The sequence below is a fragment of the Poecilia reticulata genome, linkage group LG3, assembly GCF_000633615.1.
Source record: "Poecilia reticulata strain Guanapo linkage group LG3, Guppy_female_1.0+MT, whole genome shotgun sequence".
NCBI classification, from domain to species: domain Eukaryota; kingdom Metazoa; phylum Chordata; class Actinopteri; order Cyprinodontiformes; family Poeciliidae; genus Poecilia; species Poecilia reticulata.
The window spans coordinates 6,762,792-6,786,307 of record NC_024333.1 but is presented as its reverse complement, the minus strand read 5'-3'; the positions used below and the strand labels follow the sequence as shown (position 1 = coordinate 6,786,307).

Below are 23,516 nucleotides of genomic sequence, written 5' to 3'. Positions count from 1 at the left end.
TTCAAGATTTTTATCTTTTTTTCCTTTTTTTTGCTGTATTCTTTAATAAGAAATGATAAACATACTTTGTTCACTTTACTGTTTGGTTAATATGAGAACTACGTCCTCTGGTCTCATGCATATTATAAAGTGCATGTTATACATAATGCATGGCAAAGGATGCTGACTTTCAAGTTATCAATTGTCCTCAGAACAGTGATAAGTCTATTGAAAGCCATGCAGTAAAGTTGCTAAAAATACATAAGCAATGCAGCAGCAAACACTAAACATCAATCAGCATTTGACAACAATTTATGCTGGCTGTATTGAGATGATTAGCATTTTAATGTACTATATTATCACATAATGGGATGTGCTTTCACTTTTCTGCCCTTTCTGAAGAGAGTAAACTAATTATCAAATGATCTGCAGACAAAGATTCTTGAACTTGATAGAAATGGAAAACGATACAGAGATTTCCAGGGATTTGGAAATGACCGTATAGGCTGTGTTTACGCTCTACTTGAGAAGTGGAAAATTTGGGATTACGTTGAAACCAAGCCAATGCCAACTATACCAAAAAAGTAATCCAGCCAATTGTTTCTGATTCAAAGAAAAGCAGCCAAATAGCTCCAGCTAACGCATATTGAACTCTAGAAAGAAAAATACTGTGGTAGATTCAAGATACGCAATAAAGAAAGACTTGAAAGTCACCAGAAGATTGTTGTTACTGTCCAGACTATAGCCTGCCTTAAAACATGAAGTGACCAAAATGTAACTTGATGGCCACAACCACTGACGCTTTTGTGGAGGACTCACTGGGGATTAAAAGGTACAAATCTGTAAAACACCGATGTTTTTACATCAGTGTTTTGTTGGAACTTGGTCAAAACTGATGGGAAGATGAAAGTGTTTTAACTTATTTATTCTTTAAATAATCAAAAAGCAACATTTAAATTGAGGATATTTGGAAGGAGACCCAGTCACATCATTTGTAGCACACTCTCTCTGCTGATCGGGACGATTCGGGAGTTTAAATCAATTTCCAAAGCGTTCTGTGTGGGGAACCGCTGCAAAGCGAGAGGTGTCTTGAGGTCACCAAGTCTCCATAACAACCATTAGCCACTGTTTACATGCCAGCCAGCTGCCTAAGAAGCATGCCAAGAAGAAGTTGTTTCTGTCTCCCCATCTGAAGCGTAAACATTTGGAGTTTGCCTAACTCCACCGGAGCTTTAAACTTTGGTCAGAGGGAACAGATTGAAGTTTTCAGGCTGAGTTACTGGAAACGAAGAACAAATATGTAGAAAAGCAAAGTTAGGTGTTCATGAGGGTTTGTGATGCTGATGCAGTGAACCCATTCCTCTTCAAAAGACCGTGAGAACCTTATAGGAGAGTGTAGCAATATGTAAGTGGATCTTTTATGATTCTACACATATGGCCAAATCAAAACATTAAACAACAGCCTTGTATCATGTATCCAGGACTAAAAAATAGGAAATCTGTATGGTGAAATGGAGAAAAAAACAACTAGAGAGAGACATAGAACAGGTTCATAAATCCCTGTTCTATATTTGCTAAATCATGACAAATTATTGTCATACAGGAAAAATGATTGTTGTAGAAAAAGTATGTAATTTGTGGAAGCTCTGATTTTGTCAGAAATAATTATTTCTTAATATGTGATTTTTTTCCCCCACCCTTCTGAGTAATATACCCATTTTAAAAATTGGTCTTTCATTTTATCCCACTGCAGTGAAAGACTGATTTATACACTTTTTTTTTTTTACAGATCTTTACCAGCGGTGCCAATAAACTCTTGCTGTGCCAATCTCATTTTTAAAGATCCTCCTCCAAGAAACGCTCTCCGCTCTATTTCAGAACGGCCCGTTTTATAAATGTTCTGTTAAATCCATCCGTGCTGCCAACTTTGCAGAGACGAGTAAAATGTTTCAAAGTAGCGAGTATGATGTTTTGCCCAAATTTATCACATAGTAAAAGAAGTTAGACAAGTGAGGAAAAATGCTTTGTTTTTCATATATTCTGAGAGTTCCTTGTAGAAAGTCGTAAAACTGTTGTATGGAGTAAAGATAAACTGTCCCAGACCTGTCATTGTACATCCTAGTTAACTGATCTGTTTTTTCCTCTCTTCCTACACAGAAAAGCCTGTTTCAGTGGAACTGAGCTGTGGTGCTGGGCCCAGCCATGTGGTTCTGGAGTTAGGTTTGCCACTTTTGCTGGACTGCAACCTGGGGTCCAGTGACACTCCTTTCAATGTCACCTGGTTCAAGGATGGCCAGCTCCTGCCGCAGGCGCTGGGAGATCGCCTGCGGTATTTGACCAACGGATCCCTCTTGTTGTCGCCCACCTCTGCAGACAGCCAGCCTCCCCAGAACGTAGAGGGCAGTTACAGCTGCGTGAGTGCCAGCGCCATCGGAGCCCTGACAAGCCGGACTGTCAACGTGCTGCTTGCAAGTGGGTGTCGCACAATTCACCGAACACTCTGCTGTTGTTTGAAGATTGTAATTGAGCTCATGTAAGGCTGAGGCTCAGTCCTGTCTGCAGATGAGACTTACATGATGTCTGTCTGCATGTGTTTGTTGGCTCTATTCAGACTCCAGTGATCATTTTCAGCTGTGTTTTATCTGGGTGGAACAGGATGCACACATTTGAGTTTATTGTGGATTTTCTCTCATGCAAGTTTTCCTTGATGAAGCCAGTTAACAACAAGCTTCTGATGGATTTCTAGCTGGATATTTGACTCCTTTTCTGATAAGAAGTAGCAGAGATCATTCAAATTGATCAGTTTTCTAAAATTGACTCTATCTTAAAAATTAGTGCAAGAAATGCTGAGTTATGTTTGGTAGATTTTAGGCCGCTATTTCCATTCGTAAACAGTTTCAATGTGGGTTTGTCCCTTTTAAATGCCAAACTATGTATCATTTCACCAAGAAAAATGAAAAGTGGCACAAATCATTGAAAGTCCCAACTTACAATGATTTTTATGCTGATAATTATTCTACAAAATCTAAACCCAAACTTTATATGAATGCCTTTTTTTTAAATTCTTTTATGTCGAAACCAGAACCTTATTAGGAGTCAAAGTCAATGGATGCCAACAATATACCAAAATTCATGTTAACGCATTTTGACTTCTAACTTCTTAATCCAATAAATCCCACCATGGGGGTGACTGGCTCTGTGGGTAGAGCAGTCATCTTGTGATCGGAAGGTTGTAGGTTCTACTTCAGTTTCCTCCTGTCACATGTTGATGCGTTGGTCGCAATTAATTCTTCACACGCTCCTCATCAGTAAAAGCTGAGGTTGAGAGAAGCTGTTCAATTTGAGAGTCATTTTCAGGAAAGAATGAAATAAAGAAACTAAATGCAACAAAACTTGCTTGACAGATTTTGACAACAGGTTCATCGTGTTTGTTTGCAGCGGTGACTAAACGAGGATTTTTAGTGTTATGTGAGCCTCAGATCTGGCACATTACATGTAGTATGTCATTAGGCAGTTCTAATTGTGATCTTAGACTGTAAGTTAGAAGTACAAGCATCTGGCATTTTGGTATGATTAACAGTTGCATTGCAGCTGTTTAGAGGAGGGCATTATGGAAGTTCTTGCCCACAATGAGTCAGATTGGAAACAATTTTGTTACTGTCAACTTGTAGGAAACAAAGTGGGAGAATCCCGTACGTTTAAGTGGAAAATCCACACAACTTTTGGTTTCAGCTTTACCAGTCATTTTGTAAAGGTTTATGTGGCACAAGTAGAGCATATTCATTAGCAGCTAGACATGGTGCGCCTCCTCTATGCAACTTAGTTTATGTCAGTCTTGCTCAGTGGTAAAGTTTTTGATTCAGTGTTTCAGCTTTTGTTTTTTTTTTTAAATCAGACATTTAGGTATTTGATCTGCTTGTCGCCTGGCCTTTTGAAAGCATTCTGGCCGCTTGATGACCGGCCTTTTCATCTGTGCATCAATAATAACTTGTCCTCTGCAGCCGGACACTTGCTCTCCCTTAGCGTGTGGAGAAAGTCGTTTTCGTTGGGCTTTCTTCTTCTGCTCTTTGAATGACGACCGTGTTTCTCGACCCCACAGGTTCGCACAAAGTCGTGCCATTTTTCAATTAGCTGGAAGATCGTGATATGAAGCAGCAGGGGATAGATTGGAGTTTTTGTCTGACTGAAGGACCGTCTTTCCCTCAAACTCCCAAGTTCTGCTCTTTATTCGGTCATTAGCTTTGTGTAAGACGAGACACCATCCACTGTGGATCTCCTGTCTTTTGTCAGCTGCTGCATGCTTATTTATGAGGCTCTTTTCTTTGGGGAACAATAAGGACTAAAGTACTAATAGGGAGGGGCCGGGGGAGATGCTAGATTAAATGCTACGGAGAGTGGAAAAAAAGCAGAGGAGAATTTGGAGGGTTATAGCCTTTAACATAATGAAAGGGCTTTGCAATAGGATCCACACCCCCTTGTAGTTACACTACAGTTTCAATCTTCAATGTATTTTATTACAATTATTTATGCTTAACCTCTCTACCCCCCAAAAAGGCAGCAGAGATTTATATGTTCAAGAAATATTACTGCAAAAAAACTGAATAGTGTGCGGCATTCACATGTACTCATCCTGTTTGGGGTACTATTTTTGTAGAATCTTCTTTTACTGCAAACAGCTTCTGCTTAGTTGGGTGGGGGATGAAGAGTGTGTGTAAAGAATAATTTTCAAGTTTTGCCAAAGATTCTCAATTGTATTTAGGTGTAGACTTTGACTGGTCCAGTGTAACTTGTGAAATTGCTCAGATCTGAAATAGTCCATTGTAACTTCCTGACTGTATGTTTAGGATAATCCTACTAGAAGATGAATTTTCACCCAAATTTCAAGTTTTTTACACTCCAATACTATTTACTAATGATGTGTGGCGACTAGTTCAAGTGGATTTGTTTGTAGGGGCATCAGGTTTAAAGGGACAAAATACAAATTCATATGAAATAATATCACATTTTCCTCTAAATAAATAAAAGCATCACATTTTATTTTCCCTTCGCAAATACACACAAAATGTTTGGTAGTGCATATCGTATAAAACCACAGTACAATAAATTACGCATGTTACTGTAACAACATGCGTAATTTCAGGAGTGTACACAACGTCAGTGCATCTTTCAGTCTGCGCGTGAAGGGTTTTCTCTGCAAGAACTTTTTAAATCGAACCAGAAGTGCGAAACGAGGCGTCGGATGTGAGGCAGGCCGAAGCCGGTCTGCCTGGTCATCAGATCTCGAGCAGATCTCCTCGTTCCCCCCCCCGGTGTCTTCGCTCGCAGGAATGAGAGTGATGAGAGAATGTAGCAGAGATCACATCTGTGAAAACACATTAGGAGAGCCACCTGCTCTGGTTTCGCAGTCGCCGTGTAAGTATGAATCATGTGCTTGTCCCTGAAAAGCATAGAGACGGACAAGGACTTTCTCTCCTTTTTTTTTTTTTTTAAATACAGTTTCTGAAAGCGATGGATTTTTTTCTTTTCTCCTTCAGTGTGTAGACAAAGACAGCAGACAGTCTATTTGCAGAAGGGAAATAAACACAAACGAGGTCAGGCACAGGGTGTTTGTTGAACATGAAGTAATTAAGTTTCCTACAGTAATTATGAGACAGTTTTGTAAAATCCCAATGTATTTAATGATGTCCTTCTACAAACCAATATGGCCTTTTAAAAAAAAAGTTTAAATCTTTTTCCCAAAACTTACACCTGCGTGGTACTGCAAAGGAGACATTTTTTAAAAAATCTTCATTTTGGCAGCATTGTAGGGCTTTCCTTCTCGCGTGTCCGAACTGACCGAGCTGCACATGCTCCATGGTAGTTTTTACAAATAGCCAGTCCAGGCTGGAGGTATGCTTGATGAGCTTTCACAATCTCAGCCCTAGAGCCGGGTAGCAAAGAGGTCACGGGTGGAATTATCTGCTTGCACAAGGGGAGGGGAAAAACGCTGCAATCTGATAGCCGAGGGGCCGAAGAGTGGGGCACAGAGAGAGGAACAGACAAAGACAGAGGGAGAGAGCAGGGGGGGAAAGTCAAGACAGACAAGAAAAAGAAAAGGGGATAAACTCAATTTGGCACCTTTTTTTATTTTTATGAGCTTTGCAACTACAGGACGCCTAATCCATCCTAATTTATAGCTGTGTTTTGGAATGTCGCCTTTATTGTGAGACCGTCAATGAAAACGTACCTTTGTTGTCACCACTGAGTCAGTTTTTAACCACATTGGGTGATAACTGGGGTGTCGGATGGATCTGCTGTGGAATTTTATCTCAAATTCTGAGATTCTAAAAAAAAAAAAAAAGATGTACACAGTTCTACTTTTAAACTGTGGAAGGCCGGCCAGTCACCATTGTCCCATCGCGATACGGGCAAAGGGCCCTCTTTGAACAACCCCCTCTCCTCTCGCTCTCTTTTCATTGACATTTGCTGCTGTGCACCCTTGCTTATCTGCTGTCATTCACCCTCGTGTGCACACACTGTTAGAGAGGAGATACACAAAGTTAATCCACCAATGTAAACACAAGGAGTGTGTCTGCAGGCACCGACGCGGACCGAACACTGTGAGGTAAAGAGCAGCTTTGCCCAAAAGCCCCGCGACTCACGAGCTCACCCACGCTCGGACAGTCTGGCATCTCGTCAGGCGCCAGTTCCGCACATCATGCGGAACTCTGGGATTTTAGGCTACGGTGCGGAGCGATGTGTCAGGAAGTGCCAGGGGTTAATCATCAACGCCTCCTCTGAAGCTGGCAGCTCAGGATCTTTCTGAAATGAATCAGATCCCTTCTGCTACTATTACCACACGTCCTTCAGTCTTTGTGTACACACCGGGAAACTTTGGTCTCTCAGTGCCGTAACGGACAGACGGACGGCGAGTCGCTAGCGCCAGCAGTTGTTGTGATGAGATTCTCATGTTGATAAACCTTGAGTGATAACACCACAGATTCACTGCATTGGTTTTAGGACAAAACGTTTTCTTAAAACTGAAAAAGCAACAATGATTCATACTGCTGCAAAAATCAATAGAAACTGTTTTGTATTCTTATTTAGAACATGCATTCATTGTTTGGATGCAATGGTGTGAAGAAATGTTCCCCACTTTCACAATTTTCTGGGATTTTTTTTGTGCATATTTTGCCACACGTCATTGTTTCAGACCTTATAAACTATTTACTTATTGGTCAAATACAACACAAGACAACACAAAATGCAGTTTTTATAATAACAATCAAGTGTTTGTGATGACTTGCGGTGGGTCGTTTCCACTTGCCAACCGGAAGTGGAAAAGTCCATGCCCACTTGCGGTGGCATGGACTATTTAAGGTCATGCCACAGCATCTCAATAGGATTCAGGTCAGGACTTTGACCAGGACACTCCAAAGTCTTGATCTTGTTTTGCCTCAGACATCCAGGTGGTGTGTTTTGGCCAGGCATTCAGGTCCTGCAGCAGCAAAACAGTCCCAGACCATCACGCTGCCACCACATGTTTTACTGTTGGTATGATGTTCCCTGTGTGAAATGGGGCGCTACGTTTACACCAGATGCATTACGACACACACCTTCCAAACAGTTCAGCTTTTGTCCCACAGATTGTTTTCTCCAAAGTCTTGGGGATCATCAAGATGTGCTCTGGAAAAACTGAAACAAGCCTTAATGCTCTTTTTGCTCAGCAGTGTTTTATGTCTTGGTACGCTGCTATGTAGGTCATTTCCTTATGTTAGAGGTCACTACAATACTAAATAGCTACATCTGAGTATCGTCCTAAGTGTTTGAAAGATGTCTTCTGTGAGACACTGAAACACCTGCCAGCAGGCGAATAGCTCGAAAGTTTTCTCAAACATTGTACGCGTGGTTCTGCTGAACACTTTTGACATCAAGTTGGACAAATGTGTTCAGAATTAATTATGCAGATCTGTTCACACAGTGAATCTGTCCCCGAAATTGACAGAATGTCTGAGAATCTCATCCGGACGCCTCCCTGTTTGTTCTCACAGTCCGTTGTAGGGTGAGTTTAACTAGAAGCTTCATTATCTACATTAGAGTTTTCAGTTTTCTGCTGGCTTGTACTTTTTTTTTTCAAACTGCTTTGGTCTCTCACCTCTATCTTCTTTATGTGTTTTCTCTCTTTTGATCCACCCCCGTACTTTTCATCGCAGTCAGGACTAAAGCTGAAGTGGTGGGGGACACTTGGAGCTGTTTTGTTCATTCTTCTCACCCCCACCAGCATGTGGGGGGGGTAAGAGGTCAAAGGTTTACTGACTTTACTCACTGCTGCCATCTGGTGCTTCACATCACTCCTCAGGCACTCATATTATTTTTGTTTAAATTAAAACTGTACTTTTAAAGGTCTCTGCAAAGACAAGTGAGTTATAACTTGTGTCATAGAAATTGCAAAATGGTTTGAAGAGACACCAAACTGTTTGAGACCATGTTGCCGTTTTAAACCAACTAATGACACGACAATGAATCAACCAATTATCGATCCTATATTGGTGTTTGACCTCATTCAATGGGTTATACATTATTGCTGCTGTTCCCTCCGTAGGTCTGTCCAGCTTCTATGAGGAGCCGTCACCACAAACAGTGACCACTGGGGGTTCTGCTCGGTTTGAGTGCCAGATTGAGGGAGTACCCACAGCTGTCATAACATGGCAAAAAGACCAAGTGACTCTCACTGACGAGACGAGGTAAGCCGTGTGTTAGGCCAAAGTACATTTCATATTCTCATGCAGATGCTGTTGGTAAAAGGAGATCTGCACAGTGCCTTGCAAAAAATATTTTGTATCATTACAGTCACACATTTTATTTGGATTTTACACGATAGACCAGCACAGAGTAGCACATACTTTTGAAGTGCAAAGGACGAGAGTCCAGGTTTTTATAAATCGTTAGGGGAAAAAAATCTGAAAAAGTATGGTGGACCATTTTACTCGGGTAGTGCCAAAGACAGGTGTAGAGATCCACCATCTAGCACAGTGTCAGTAAACATACAGCCAAAGTTACAACAAAATTGTTTAGCTTCTTATCGTTGTCTGGCCCAGTCAAAGTCCAGACCTGGATTTACTTGAGAATTCATGGCAAAACATTAGAACTGCTCTCAGGACAGAGGCAGAGCTTTTCTGCAAAGAAGAATTGACATTTTTGTTGGATGTGCAAAACTACAAGAAACCAACCACAAACAACTTGCAACTAAAGGTTCCATGAAATTCACTGAAATGCAGGGTACACTCTTTTTTTTGGATTCAGATTTAAAATTTTACAAAATAAAACATGGTATACGTTTCCTTTTGCTCATGTAGTACCCCAGATGATAAATATCAGCAAGCATATTTTAAAGAGTATGATAGCGTTCACTGCAACGAGTGTGGATCTACATTTGCTGAGGGATCGACCTCAGTGAAAACAAGACAATGTAACCCTGTGACATTTATATGTTTGTGCATGTCTTTGCTGACAGTGAGAAAAACACTTATCTTTGACTCTTGGTCACTGTCTGCTCCTATTGAACGGTCATGTTTCTTTCCATCACTACAGCTCAGTGTTAGGGTGATGTAGCAGGGACGTTGAATACAGTCCTTTAAAAGCTGAGTCGAGGATTTATTTTCTTTCTCTTGGTCAAAAACTGGACCGGCATATATGGGGACATCTGAGAGCAGGGCTTGTTTTAAAAGTGACATGTTTAAGAAGGGACTCTGAAGATTACTCTTGTGGAAACATAACATGTCTCTAATAGTCTTCTATGTGCTCAAAGGAAAAAAAAAAAGAAAGATACATAATAATATTCAAATATGCGACTCCTCAAAAGATCTCCCTTGCCAGTACTCTTAAAAATATTCTCATTTATGGCTTAACGAAAAAGACATTTTGCTGTGGCCCTGGGGTCAGTGAATTTCTTTTCGGTCTTATTACGCAGATCGAACTGTTAATGTCGGCTATATCGCAACATGACTTCCAGACAGCTTGCTGCTTAAGAGGTCTTATTGGTGCAATGTGGTTCTCCCACCCCAGGCCGTACTAATGGGCCTCTCGCAGAAATCAGTCAAAGGATAGCTGATGAAACAGAGGCTTTTTTTTTCTCCTTTTGTTACCTCTTGCTTTTAGGTGATTTTTTTTCTTACTCAGACCCTCTGCCATCTCTTAGGTATTATATCCTTGTCCTCAATTGCCGTTAACCTTCACCCTCTCCTTTGCTCATCATGTTCATCTTTTCTTATTATTTGCTTGTCCTATTCACGGTCTCTCCTTAATCAGCCTCTGTTTTAAACTTTTCTCACATCCTCTTCGCGTCCGCTAAGGTAGCTGTGGTTTGGTTATGTTTGCTGTCACCTGCCAGCGGGTGGGATTGATTTAAGTGAATGTTTTCTCCAGGAACCCGATGAGGTAGAAGCAGAAGAAATGGGCGAGCCTAAGGCTTTGACTTGGTCAGATCATCTCTTAAACTGCAGTTCTTGTTGACTTTTTGCTGTTCTGCTTTGGGTAGAATCCAAACCAGAACTGGTTCAAGGAAGGAACAGTGGTTCATGGTGGGCCAAGGCTCAATGTTGCATCCAAGCAGCAAGGTTGGCTCGTGTGGTCTGATCCAACAACCAACTATAGCTCAAATTGCTTATAACCCAGGCCCATGTGCATTGCTTAACTTGGGAACCATGTGGCGCCTGAATGCTGTATGGGAGGAAGGTTAAGAGTGGTTAAGAGTGACGCTGGGACTCCATGACTGCTTTAATCCATTGCATCGCACGTCATGCACATCCTATCATTCAGACGACATTCACAGACAGCCTTGTTCAACAAGATAAGGTACCCTGCCAAAAAGGGGGAAAAATGGTTTAATTAGAAGGACAACATGTTGGAGGTATTAATCATCCTTTGTTTTCCCCCTGGTATCAATCCAATGGGACTCATTGGAGAAACATGCTAACATCTTGTTGCCTGATATCACAGCACAGCTTCATGTCCATGTGTCAGTGTGTTAGGGTTGTTCCACCAGAAAAGAGAGACCAACACACACAGTTAGATAAATGCCTGTTTTAGTGTACAACTAGTAACTGAAGTCCTGTGAGGTCAAATCTCCATTACATGAAAAAACAATTTGGAAAACTACAAAACAGTAGAGTTCATCAGCCTGCTGCTTTATGGATCAGTGTACTAAGTCATTTATTGTATTCTCTCTTTTTTCTTTTTTTTTTTTTGCTTTCCCTTTGGAGCAACAGGTTCATTTCTCTTCCTAATGGGGTGCTGCAGATTCTGAAGGTGACTAAAGAGGATGAGGGCTTCTACCGCTGTGTTGCATCCAATTCCGCCAGGAAGAACGTCAGCAGCGAAGCTAGACTCACTGTCACGACAGGTGAGGTCTGCTGCTCTGCTTTGCTGTGTTTCAATAGGGAACCTGGTTCAAGTGGAGCTTTATTTTTTTCCTTTTAAGTGTCCTTGGGTAAAATCCAGGTAGGTGAATAGAGTGAAAGGAGATACTGTAAGAAATGTAGCTTGTAAAAAAATATGCCCTGTTGAAATATTGCATTTAGGAGAGCTAGGGCAGCTTGACCAAGTGGGACAATCAGGCACCACTGGAGAGCCGTGCTGCTCATTTTAGGCTGCAGCTAAATAAGACGACTGGAATCAAGTAAGTCTCTGACACAATCAAAAGCACAGCAAGGGAGGCGACAGAATCAAGGAAGGAGGGGAAAAAAAAAGAAAATCATACTAAGAATAAAAAATTATCAGTCAGCACTTGCTGGAAACTATGTGCCTATTGGATATCATATCTAACATCGAGAGTTACTTCTGACTTATATATATCAATTACTGTCAATATAACTGATCAATAAAACTGCTGAGCTACTAAAAAGCTAAAAAGCTCAGCATGGATTGAGTCTCCATATTATTCCTTGAACAGGCTGAACATCAACACTGTGTCGGTTGCAGCGACGTTTCATATCCCGGCGCTCTGCGTCTCAAGGTGACTCAGGAGAAATTGTTCACCTTCAGTTTATCCTCAGAGAGCTGTCCTCTGGTTTCACACTGAGGCACCAGGGAGGTCATCCATCTAAGCAAATCACATTATTGTGGCACTACACGCAAGGTTGCATGCTGACAATACAATTAAGAACTACGTATTGGTTTTATTATTCAGGGAGCGTAATATCCTTATCTAATAGGGTAGCTGTGTGTTGTAGTTTCTGTTACCAGGGGATATGATTTTTGAAATAACTGTGCGTTTAAATGAGATTAGTTCAAGTAAATCAGTTTAATGTAATTGGATGCCTCATGCAGCTCAAACCGGATGTGTTTGCATATGTTTGATCAAAATAGGCTCACACAATTTTACATGAATTCAGACTAAGCATTTCCTGTTTTCAGCTGGTGACAATTACCAAAGTTGTTTCACCAATCATAATGTAGAATAAAACTACATTATATATTGAAATAATATCTAAAAGCATCATTCAGGAATTTAAAACTTGGGCAGGGACCTTCCAATTGAAAGTGACCCTAATTATTATATTTGCTATTTAGTTGTAAAGTGGCTTAATGACGACATTACCAAATAACAAGGAAATGCGTGCAAATGTCTCCTGTTGAAGAATGTGTTTTAAAAAGCTTGCATATGACTACATTTGGTGAGTCTAACTAAACTGAAATGTATCATTTCACGTCACTGTAATAATGATTAATTGAGACAACTTAGGGGCTAATAACAGACACCCAGTTTTGATTGAGGAACTTTTTAATTTAGCTCATGCAAAGTCTAACAAATTGTTCATGTTTCAGCTGCCTCAAATACGAACCTTCTGGACATGGAAGAATCTATTTCTATACCTACGCGGGTCAGACGATACCATAGAGAGTTGTTGACCATCAGCTAAAGTATTCCAAGAACTTGAGCGTCAAGAGTTTCCTGAGGGTAGTGTTACTTGCTGGGTTTCTTCAGCCATGTCCAAAACTGGAGCAGGCGGAGAAGTCAAAGGGCATTGATGAAAATAGGCATGAAGGCTGATGGACATATGAACAGAGAAAGTCAAAGTTTTAACATATTCCACTTAAAATGCTATCGATTCCTTTTACCCTTGATCAACTTCCTTGCATTTTAAGCCGTTACTACCTCTGTTCGATTTTAAGCAGAAGATTATTAGCTACATTTATATATAATATAATTTTTGGGGTTTAAAATCAAGTAGTTTGGCAAATGACTTATCGATGCATGGTCTCTTATCAAAAACATTTCATTTGCAAAGCTTTACCTTTGATGTAAATGCAGTGGTGCAACTACACATTATTCAGGTGGATGCGAAAGCATAAATCCCCCCCCACACCCCCACACCCCACAGGGAAGGTTGATGGCGCGTGGAAAACATATGCTCGCTCTACTACCCCCCTCCCCCAGACGACGATACGTGAAGGGTAAAACTTGCCACATTTACCTCGTCACGTGCGCGAGGTGACGGAGCATAAGGCGTGCTGAAGTGTATGGGAAAACATAATCGGCGCGCCGCCCCCTACAGACGGGGTTTTGACGCCCCCTCTGGTGCTGCGCCCCTATGCGTTGCATGTGCTGCATACCCACTTTTTGTGCTACTGTGTAAATTAATCTTGTTACATACAGGAGTCATTTACATCTTAATTGCTTGTCCTTCAACACTACTTTGCTTGAAATATCCAGAAGTCTTTATTCTGCCAGGGTTTATTGGCAACATTCATCTTCTATCAGGTTGTTGGCTTTTTCTTCTTATTGAAGATCTCGGTCTCCTGTTGTTATTCAATTGAGTGAACTATTGGCGGTCACAATAAAGGTTGATGTTTAAAACAAATTTAAACTTCTTTTTTTTTTTGCTTTTTGGCCACACTCAAGTGTTTCAAAATGTACCAAAGTAAATCAAAAACCACCATAGATGATGATCATATTTATTAAATGGAAATGAAGTTATCCAAACCAACCTGGCCCTGAGTAAAATGTAATTACCTTCTTGACTAACAACATTTTTAGAATGACTTACACTAGTCACACCGAGGCCTGATCACTGCCTGAATCACGCAATCAACCAATCCCTTTAAATAGATTCAGCAAGAGGGGCAAAGAGGAAGATGTCAAAATACATCCTGATCTCAAATACGTCAAGAAACAACATAAATCACATCTATTAGTTCACAAAGGATTGCAAAGACATTTATACGACTTTGTAATTCCTTCAAAGAACAGTGAGAGCAACAAATAAAGAAATCATTGGATCGGAGTGAACCTTCCTGGTGTGGCTAGCCTAAAGAAATATTACAATAATGCATCCACAAGGTCGCAAAACACCCCAGAACAATAACTAAAGCAATACGTGCCTTTCTCACTTCAGCAAGGGTGGAGTTACACATGAGGTTTTTAGGGGACAAATCACTACCGACAGAAAAAATAACTCCAAATATGTCAGAATCAACTGCAAGGTTGTGCACATCTGTTCTCCCAGCAAAGACTTTTAAAATATAAGTACATAAAAATGACATTTGCCAGTAAAGAGCAGTCACTCATCCACACAGTGTTGCTGATGAGTCAAACCACAGTTGTATCGTTTCCATTACTGAAGAGTTGATTTGTGGCAAATTAGGTGAGTTCAGTCATTTGTCAGCAGAGTAAAGAGCAAAGAACTGAGCACACATCCCTGAGGAACTCTGGGATATTTTTGATTGACTTGACTGAGTGTAACTCTAAAATTAAGTTATAAAGTGAGAATGTGTTGAACTCTCAGGTGACAAAAAAACAGAACCATGGCACAGCTGATTTTGTTCTCCAAGTTAGTTCTGCTGTAGGTGGGATAAAGCGGCACATAAATACAGTTTGCTGTTGTTGACTGCATCATTTTTGCAAAGGCTGACAAAATATGCAGACTGTAGAGGCCTGAGATATGTTGAGAGGTACATTTTAAAGCTACTAAGACATTTTAAGTGCCGGAGTCCGGTAGACACAGAGGCATGTTTCAGTTGCTTTTTCTGTCACAGGGACAATAGCGCTGATTTCCTTTACCTTAAACCGAGGCAAAATCAATAGCGTGATTTGGAATAGAGTGTTGAAAACAGTCCTACACTCTGTGCCTTTCAGAGATTTGTTCAGCATTTAGTGCTTTGACTTGCATGAATCAATGCACCTCTTCATCTGCAACTGCAGAGAGGTCATGTTTTCAAGTTTTCCTGGAAAATGGCTCGCTGCTTTCAAAACTTCACGGAGGCACTTGGCAATGCTGTCTGTTTACATTAAACCTCTGTCAGATTTAAAGCTATCGCCTCTCTCCGTTTCAGCGCCATGAATGGAATAGCTCAACGCCCACAGGAACGCTTCAGCAGTTTTGTGTTGAAGTAATAGACGGAAATACCTCAGAAGCTGAGGAAAACCTAACACATTAACAGGCACTGCCAGAGGTTTTCATTGTTTTTCTCCGGTCTGTTTTCTGCTACGGCTTCTATTTTTGGCGGGGCACTACACCCACACCTATCAGATCCATCACTTTGTAGGCACCCTCTGCTAGAAAGTTGTTGCAAAGGCAGCATGACCCACTTAAAGCCTTTTGCATCACCAAGGTTTGCTGCACGTAATATCAATGATTAATGCGTAATGTGTTTACAGTATGCAAGACCGTTTTTGCTGAGATTATTCCTTTCATTAACACTTGCTGGATCTCAGCGACTTTGGTGTGATCAAGAAACAAGCGCTTATTAAACCCATGAAGACATTTTTTGTTGAATAGCATTCTTTGTCGCTAAGGAAGAGCAGAGTTCCTCCATTGGATAACTGAAACCGTTCTATGACCTGATATAAAGGTTTACCTTTTGGGGCCTTTGAAAAGCCTTATTCTTCTGTGTAATCTTCTCTTCGGCTCGACCTTCTGGCCAAATACTCTGCACTATCAGGTGTCATCGTCACTAACACACCACCTCCTGTTTCTCCTGTTTCTGCCTTTCAGGTAGTGGTTCATTGAATCTGTTGAGCTAAGTTGCAAGTACATAACTCTGAATGAAGAAGTCTTTTGTTATCACTCACATGTCCAGTGGAAAGAAATATTAAATTGGGTTACGTTAGCAGTTCTAGACTGAAACATTACAAACATTTTACACCAAATTTAAAGCATAAGATCTTGTCTTTGCAATACTTACATTGAAGTGTACTCCGATATTAAAAGTAAAGGTAATTTTATTTATATAGCACATTTTCAGCAACAAGGTTATACAAAGTGCTTTACAGGAATTAAAAGGAAATACAAATGAAATAACAAATCAAACGAAAGAGCAAAAGAAGAAAAATAATCTAATGTTGATCTAAAGTATGTAAACTAGGTGCTCATATTCAGTGTTGCTAAGTATCCTCTGGTCTAATTTCATTTCTGGGTTGGAAGAACAGGAGTCTAAAAAGTGGTATAATAATGTTCATCCAAAGTATATAAACTAGATAAACTATTGTTTTGTTACAGGCTCCATTGACAGCCCAGGCCCAGTTGTGATTGTTGCGCCACCCCAGAATGCCACGGTGGTGCTCGGCCATCCTGCTGTGATGGAGTGTGTGGCACAAGGCCAGCCAAAACCACTGGTGTCATGGAGCAGGCAAGGTAAGACTTTCAAAGATTTCCACTTACTTTGAAAGTGAGTGGAAATTTATTTTATTCACAGCTTCTGGTGCTACCCGTCTAGTCCGCTTAGTGTCATTCAATGCCCTAAGGCTTCAGTGCCTGCTAGACCTTTCCTTTTTCATGGTGTAACACCAACACCAAATTAAACCTTAACCACCCAAACCTAAGCCTAACCTTATTCTCTTTCTTTAAACTTTGCTGGTGAGATGAGAAGTTGTAAATTTGCCTGTTTGCAGTAACTTGGACATGTTTTCCTAACCGGTAAGAAAGTCAGGACTTTAAAATAACCACATGCTTATTTTAAGAGTGTGGTTGTTAATACTGCATCTAGACATCTCTGCGAACACAGAGAGCCTCGTCGGTCACTTTGTGAGGTTTCCTATCCAATGTCCCGTGTTCTTCAAAGCATTTCCTTTTTGTAACGTTTCTCTGGCATCTGTAAGACTGAAATAAAGACCTCTGCTCCTGTCAGTTACCAGCAGCAGTTTCTCTTGTGCTGACGCTCCACATCGCTTTGTCTTTTTTGATCAGACGGAAAGCCTATTTCCACAGACGTGATCGTCCTGGCAACAAACCTGGTGATTAGGGACACGAGGCGTCACCATGCCGGCGTCTACGTCTGCCGAGCCAACAAGCCCAAAACTAGAGAGTTTGTCTTTGCTGCTGCTGAGCTGCACGTTGCTGGTAAGAGTAATGTTACACCATTTATATGCTGACTTTTACCTTGAGACATTTCTGAGAGATGATTGAGTGAGGATAGTCCCCATAAACATCTTCAGTGTTAAAGGCCTAATGTAATTTAAAGCATTAATTAAATGGGTAAATTTTAAAAAATGCATCTTTGTCCCAAACAAGTAAGCATGATATTTTGAAAGAGTGGAATGCAAAATAGATTATTTTTTGTCTGTGTGTGTGCATAACAAGGATTTCTAAGCTCTTCTTTACAAATGCAGTCTGGATTTGAGCTACAACTCTGAAGGATTCTCCACTTTCTTCTTTGAACAGCCCCTCCGGTGATTGTGCATCCCCCGGAGTCTGTGTCCCTCTCCAGGGGGAACACCGCTAGGTTTCTGTGCAACAGTTCTGGGGAACCTTTCCCAGTGCTGCACTGGCTGAAGAACGGCCAGCCCATTAGGTCCTTCAGACGGATGAAGGTGCAAAGCCCTGGGGTCCTGCTCATCAACCAGCTGGCTCTGGAGGACGCGGGCTACTATCAGTGCATCGCCGAAAACGGGCTCGGGACAGCCTGCGCCACGGCCAGGCTGACGGTCATCGTGAAGGAAGGTCTCCCCAGCCTCCCTCGCCACCTGACTGCTACACCGTACTCCAGCACAACAGCCCTGCTCTCCTGGGAGAAACCCGAATACAACACAGACCAAATCATTGCCTATTCCGTGCACTACCAACTCACCGCAGGTTTGGTTTTTTTTAAGCGGATGTGGTAAGGAGTTAAAAAAAAAAAAAAATCCACATATTTGATATCAATTTTATTCTTTTTAGGGTCAGATAATCAGGACTCTTCGTTTGCAGTTAGCAACGACACCACAGAGTATCTCGTCAAAGAGCTCCTCCCCCATACTGCCTACACTTTCTTTGTGGTGGCGTATTCGCCCATGGGAGCCAGTCCTCCATCACTGCCTATAACCATAGAGATGCTTGAGGACGGTGAGTACTTCAACCTTCATAAAAGGCAAATGAAACTAAACTCATAAATGAAGCAAAAAATTACAAAGTAAGGTCATTCTGCGCTTGGACTGAAAAGCAAGCATCCTGCATGTTTTAAGACGTGTTTGTGTTCCAGCTGCATCTGAGTGATTCAGGTGTACTCAGAGGTGGACAGCAATTAGCGAATTTAACCAGGATTGGGAACACAAACGGATCTTAACTAAACCATGTAGCATATGTTCAGCTGCAGGTCTTCGCAAATGATCAATGCTACCCATGCAAAAATGCTTTCAATTTTGTAGTTACTTCACTGGCAAAATGAAGTTCACATTCTGTTTTTCAGTTTCATTTTGCTTCTACAAATGGATCGGATTTTTTTTTTTCAACGCTGCTGTGTTGTCAAACTCTTATCAACATTTTTGGACTCACTGTGCATGGCAACTAGCTTGGCTTGTCTCCTCCTTTCCACTCGTAGTTCCTAGCGCACCTCCTCAGCTCTCCGTCGCCAGCACGTCCCCCACTGACATCAGGCTGGTGTGGCAGCCGCTGACTTCACAGCACAGCCGAGGGGCTGTTACCCGCTACCGCGTTGATTACAGTGCGCTGGATCAGAGTGAGTAATCTTCACAGAGTGACGAGCTCGACACTTTTTTGTGACCCACTGAGAATTACTGAAAACTAATCTGTGGAACGTAGCAATAATAATTAGAACTGCGAGCAGTTATATACGGGTTCCAAGCTCGACCTACTGAGTCCGTCCCTGGTCCCCACCCTCTCACATGAAGTCCTAGCATGTCAAGAGTTAAGAATTTGCAGAACAGTGTTTACACTTTAATATTATTTAATACTACTATTGATCAAATTAAAATGAGTTTGCCTTATTGTTGGGTTTCCATTACAAATTATGTTAATGTCACAGAAAAGAACAGAATTTCACAATTGCGGTGAAATAAGACATGAAATTAAAATCGCTCTGGGTCCCTGCACACATCGACCACACCATAAGTAACGCATTAAAAGTGTTGCCATTAGAATAACTTATATGCCTATACGGTAGGTCAGTGACGTGCAGTCAGGGGAGGCAGGTGAGGCAGAGCCTCACCTGTCATCATGGAAAGATAATATATAATAATAAAATCATTTATAAAGATATTTTCACCCTGTGGTTTGTACTATAAAGTACCTATTTTTCATTTAATTTAACCAAATCTGATGTTATTTTATTCAGCTGGCAGCAGCGAACTGAGCCTCACCTGGGATTGCGCAACCTCTCGCTAACTGCACCAGTTGCCACTCTATGAGAGCATGCTCCTCCTGTCTGTACGTCGCCAATAAAATGGTTAAAAACATTTAATGTATGAACAGCTTTTCCATAATTTAGTTTATGGATTTAATGTACTGTGTTTTTATTGTAACCAACTATGTATGTAACGTGTTTCTTCGTGTGCTAAGGAGCGATCAAAAACAGCAGAGAACAGATTCGAGGTGAGGCAGGCAGTTCTCTTGCCTCATCGCAGGGGGCGCTCATGAACCCAGACATTGTGACTCCACAACTGCAGAGTAAGAGACAGTAACAGCGATCTAGCCATACAGAAGCTGCGCTGATACAGAGAGCAAGAAAGACGTGGTTTTGAGTTGTACTTTAACGGTTTCTCCCTTTGCTGTTAAGCACAGCGCAAAATTAATTATATCTACATGTCTAAGTTTGATTGAGATAACGGAATTATTCTGCAGCGGCGGCGCGGCTAAGAATCACATGTTAAAGAATAGACTTTTTGCCGTTCAGCATTGTACGCTTGCGCGAAATTTCCTTATGTAAACAATAACATGCAGGGGGTTTAGATTTGTAAATCCGATTATAATTAAGTCGGTGCCTCACCAGCTACGAACCTCACCGCACGTCACTGCAGTAGATGGTACTATAAACATTTTCATTAAAAGTTCATACTTCATCATAAATCTCCTAACATATTTCCAGACAACCATGTGCGTATCTGGAACAATGCAAACCCTATCCAGTGGAAGATTTTTTATTTTTATTTTTTTTCTGAGATGCAGAACATTAACAATTAAACTGACTTCTTTTTGTTACAGGTTGATTAGTTTTATCAGTCCAATTCTCTATGGAGTTTATTTCCATAACAATTTTCCATAGATAATATAAAGCAGAAACAGCACATCTATTTTAGAAATAATTTGCACAGTTCTCTATTGCAAGACAATAATGAAAAAAAAAAAAACAGTACCTGTCCACTGTCTCTTTCAAAAGCCGCTGTGGCTCTGTGCTCTGTGTTTTCAACAGAGAACACTGTGTTCTCAGTGGAGCTGAGAGGCAACGAGACTCAGTTCATGCTCAGGGAGCTGCACCCAAACCAGGTTTACCGACTGAGGATAGCTGCTGGAACCGCTGTGGGCTTCGGTGTTCCGTCTGAGTGGGTCCAGCAGCAAACAGTAGTTCGCAATGGCCCCAGTGACAACAGCACAGGTAGGACAGTGCATGGCTCACTCGTGTCCCCATTTGCAATACAATAATTACTTCATATGTCACTTTAAAAAACCCATGAGATACAAAAAGTAGGCGACATGTCACACAGAAGGCTTTTAAATATTAAATATTTCCTCAGTTTAGAGGCTCATAGCTGTTATACTCAAAAAACTAAAGAAACAGTCTTGATTTATGGCAATAAATGAAATAAAAACAATGTTTTAATAATGTTAGGTCATCCATCTACCAGGAGGTTTGAGAGCATTTCATGCTTCAAATTCTTTATTTTTAATTTTCTAACTAGATTTGGCACCTGGTCCCTCTGGTAAATTATAATGTACTTTATCACTCAGCTTGAGTGGACAGCGATCTCACCCGACCTAAACTCAGTTTAAAAAAACTGTTGTCAATCAGAAGATGATAAACAGCTGGAACCGCCATAACAGGGCTGAGCAGTTAACCAAATTGATAACTCAATTTGAATTTTGGCTCAAACCGATCACACAAATAGTGTAAAAATCAAAACAATATATTTTAAAAGTTGTACTAGCATATTTCAACGAGCTGAGTTGAAGGGGGAAAGTGTTGTAATGGGCTAATATTCACATTTTATTTTTTTAAATAAAATCTTTTTCCAGTGATTTTTGCTCCTTCTGAGCTGAAGGTCAGAACCAGAGTGACCACTCTGAATGTGACATGGCAACCCTCACCGAATCACACGCTGGTTTCTGGCTACAAGCTCTCCTATCGGGAAGCAGAAACTGACGGTTTCTCCACCAGAGACAGAACGTCGCACACACACACCATCAGGCTTCGGAAGAAGGCGAGGCATCACCTGCTGACGGGGCTCGGTAAGATGTTAATTGTTTCTAAAATCTAACAATACGCTGTTTTTGACAGATCTTTATATATTCGTCTCGTATTGGTCAGAGAAAATGAAACGCTACTTTCAAAGTACGTCTCTCTGGGTTTTTCTTCTGCGTTTTATTAGTTCCTGACCGGCAGTATGAGGTGAGGGTCTGGGCATTCGACAAGCAAAAAGATGGAGTGGCTGCAGTGTGGAAGGGAAGGACGGATAAAATCCACGGTAGACGTAAGACTTCCTTTAGAGGCATGCATCTCTAAACAGTAAAATAACCCAATGTGACGTCTCCATGTTGATAACGCCAGAATAACATTTGCACTTTCTGGCATTCAAGGGAGTTGATCGCATGCTTGTGTTTGCAGCTTCTGGGCCGTCCTCGTCCCCTCCGCTGCCCCCCAGCAGCGTCCAAGCTACGGCCAACAGCTCCACCTCTGTCTGGCTCCGCTGGGAGAAACCTCGGTTCATCAACGTGCGCATCATCAACTACACAGTGCGCTGCAGCCCGGCAGGAACCACCAACGCCTCTCTGGTCTCTTATTACACCAGGTGGGAAGATCAGGATGAGTGTCTGAAACAGTTTTCAGTATTGTTAAAATAAAGGTTACAATTTTTATATGTCCAAATGTGTTTGAAAAGTTATTCCACTTGGCTGCATGTAGAACAAATTTAAGGAGAGAGATTGGGATTTCATGTTTGAGACTTTGACTCAAGTTGCACATAAGTCACAAAAATAAAGACTTTAGATGTGACTTAAACTTGTTCCCTAGAGGATGCGATTGTTTCCTAGCAAGTGAAGTTCTCTTTATCCTTCTTCCTCTCTTCTGTCTTTGCCTCCCTCTTTCCCTTTCAACTTTTTGCCCTACTTGTCTTCCTTTCTTTTCTCTTTTTTCCCTTTGTTTTTGTTAGTTTCCTACTTTTGGAGGGACGTAGGAAACTGCAACTACCAATTGGCATTCCAGTTAAATGCTGATTGGATGGAGTGGTGCTTGGTTCAATTGGCATTCGAACCGCGCCAGAGTTCACTTCAACCGAACCGAGACCTCTGTTTTTAGTCAGGCCAGAGTTTGCTTTGAGTGCGCATTCACACCTCCCCAAACAAACCAGAGTTTTTAGACAAATAAATTAGAGTTTTGATTAAAGCGAACTACATGGGGCTGGCAGAAATGCATCTTTTGAGTTCTAAGGATCATCTAAACTCATTCTAAACAATTTTTTCCACTAAATGTCACTCAGCTCTATCTTAGATGTCTATAAATCATGTAGACATTGCTCAGACTTATTTTTGACCAAATAAAATGCTCCATAGAAATACCAACAACTATAGACTCGAATTCATTAAAGGTTTTGTGTGAGGAGAGAAAACATGAAAGCTATGCAGCACATGTTACGGTCGTTGACTGACTTGTTGATGTTCTGCAGTTCTTCTTTGGAGATCCTGCTCAGGGGACTGAGGCCTTTTACCCACTATGAGCTGGCAGTGCGGTCTAATGGAGTGAACACTGCAGGACCCTTCAGCAGCACTGTGGTGGAGGCCACCCTGCCTGACCGTGAGTATCGCCAGAGCAGTACAAATACGACAAGTATGAACTGTCTTGCATGCACTTGGTGGAAAAATACATTTTTTAAAAAGTCTCAGCTATTTATTTAAATTGTTTTCTTTTTTGGCTCTCTTTGACGCCAACACTCATCCGCAGCTTCCTTTGAGCGAGTTGATGAAAGAAATTCAGTTGATAATGTTTCTTGATGAGAAGCAGCAAGTGACAGAGTTGGTGTTTTTTTTTTTTTTTTTTTTTTTTTTTGAAGTTCATCTTTTTTTCTGTTCCAGTAAAAGAAAAGTTCACCTTGCTCTTTTTTTTGGAGGCCCGAATAATCTGCACTGTGTGTACCT

At 41.1% G+C, this 23,516-nt stretch overlaps 1 protein-coding gene across 4 annotated transcripts in view; it reads left to right on the top strand.

Moving 5' to 3' along the window:
• igdcc4 (immunoglobulin superfamily, DCC subclass, member 4) overlaps positions 1 to 23,516 on the top strand; it is a 58,482-nt gene that overhangs the window by 22,694 nt on the left and 12,272 nt on the right. Inside the window, exons 2-14 of one of the 4 annotated variants that reach the window (XM_017304131.1) lie at positions 2,137 to 2,451; positions 8,561 to 8,702; positions 11,220 to 11,359; positions 16,458 to 16,592; positions 17,145 to 17,297; positions 17,619 to 18,029; positions 18,114 to 18,278; positions 18,754 to 18,891; positions 20,581 to 20,763; positions 21,402 to 21,614; positions 21,755 to 21,874; positions 21,991 to 22,174; positions 23,048 to 23,175. In XM_017304131.1, coding sequence (XP_017159620.1) covers positions 2,137 to 2,451; positions 8,561 to 8,702; positions 11,220 to 11,359; positions 16,458 to 16,592; positions 17,145 to 17,297; positions 17,619 to 18,029; positions 18,114 to 18,278; positions 18,754 to 18,891; positions 20,581 to 20,763; positions 21,402 to 21,614; positions 21,755 to 21,874; positions 21,991 to 22,174; positions 23,048 to 23,175 — 2,427 coding nt within the window. The remainder of the gene's footprint in view (positions 1 to 2,136; positions 2,452 to 8,560; positions 8,703 to 11,219; positions 11,360 to 16,457; positions 16,593 to 17,144; positions 17,298 to 17,618; positions 18,030 to 18,113; positions 18,279 to 18,753; positions 18,892 to 20,580; positions 20,764 to 21,401; positions 21,615 to 21,754; positions 21,875 to 21,990; positions 22,175 to 23,047; positions 23,176 to 23,516) is intronic. The other 3 variants (XM_008404757.2, XM_017304132.1, XM_008404758.2) reach the window with 3 other exon arrangements.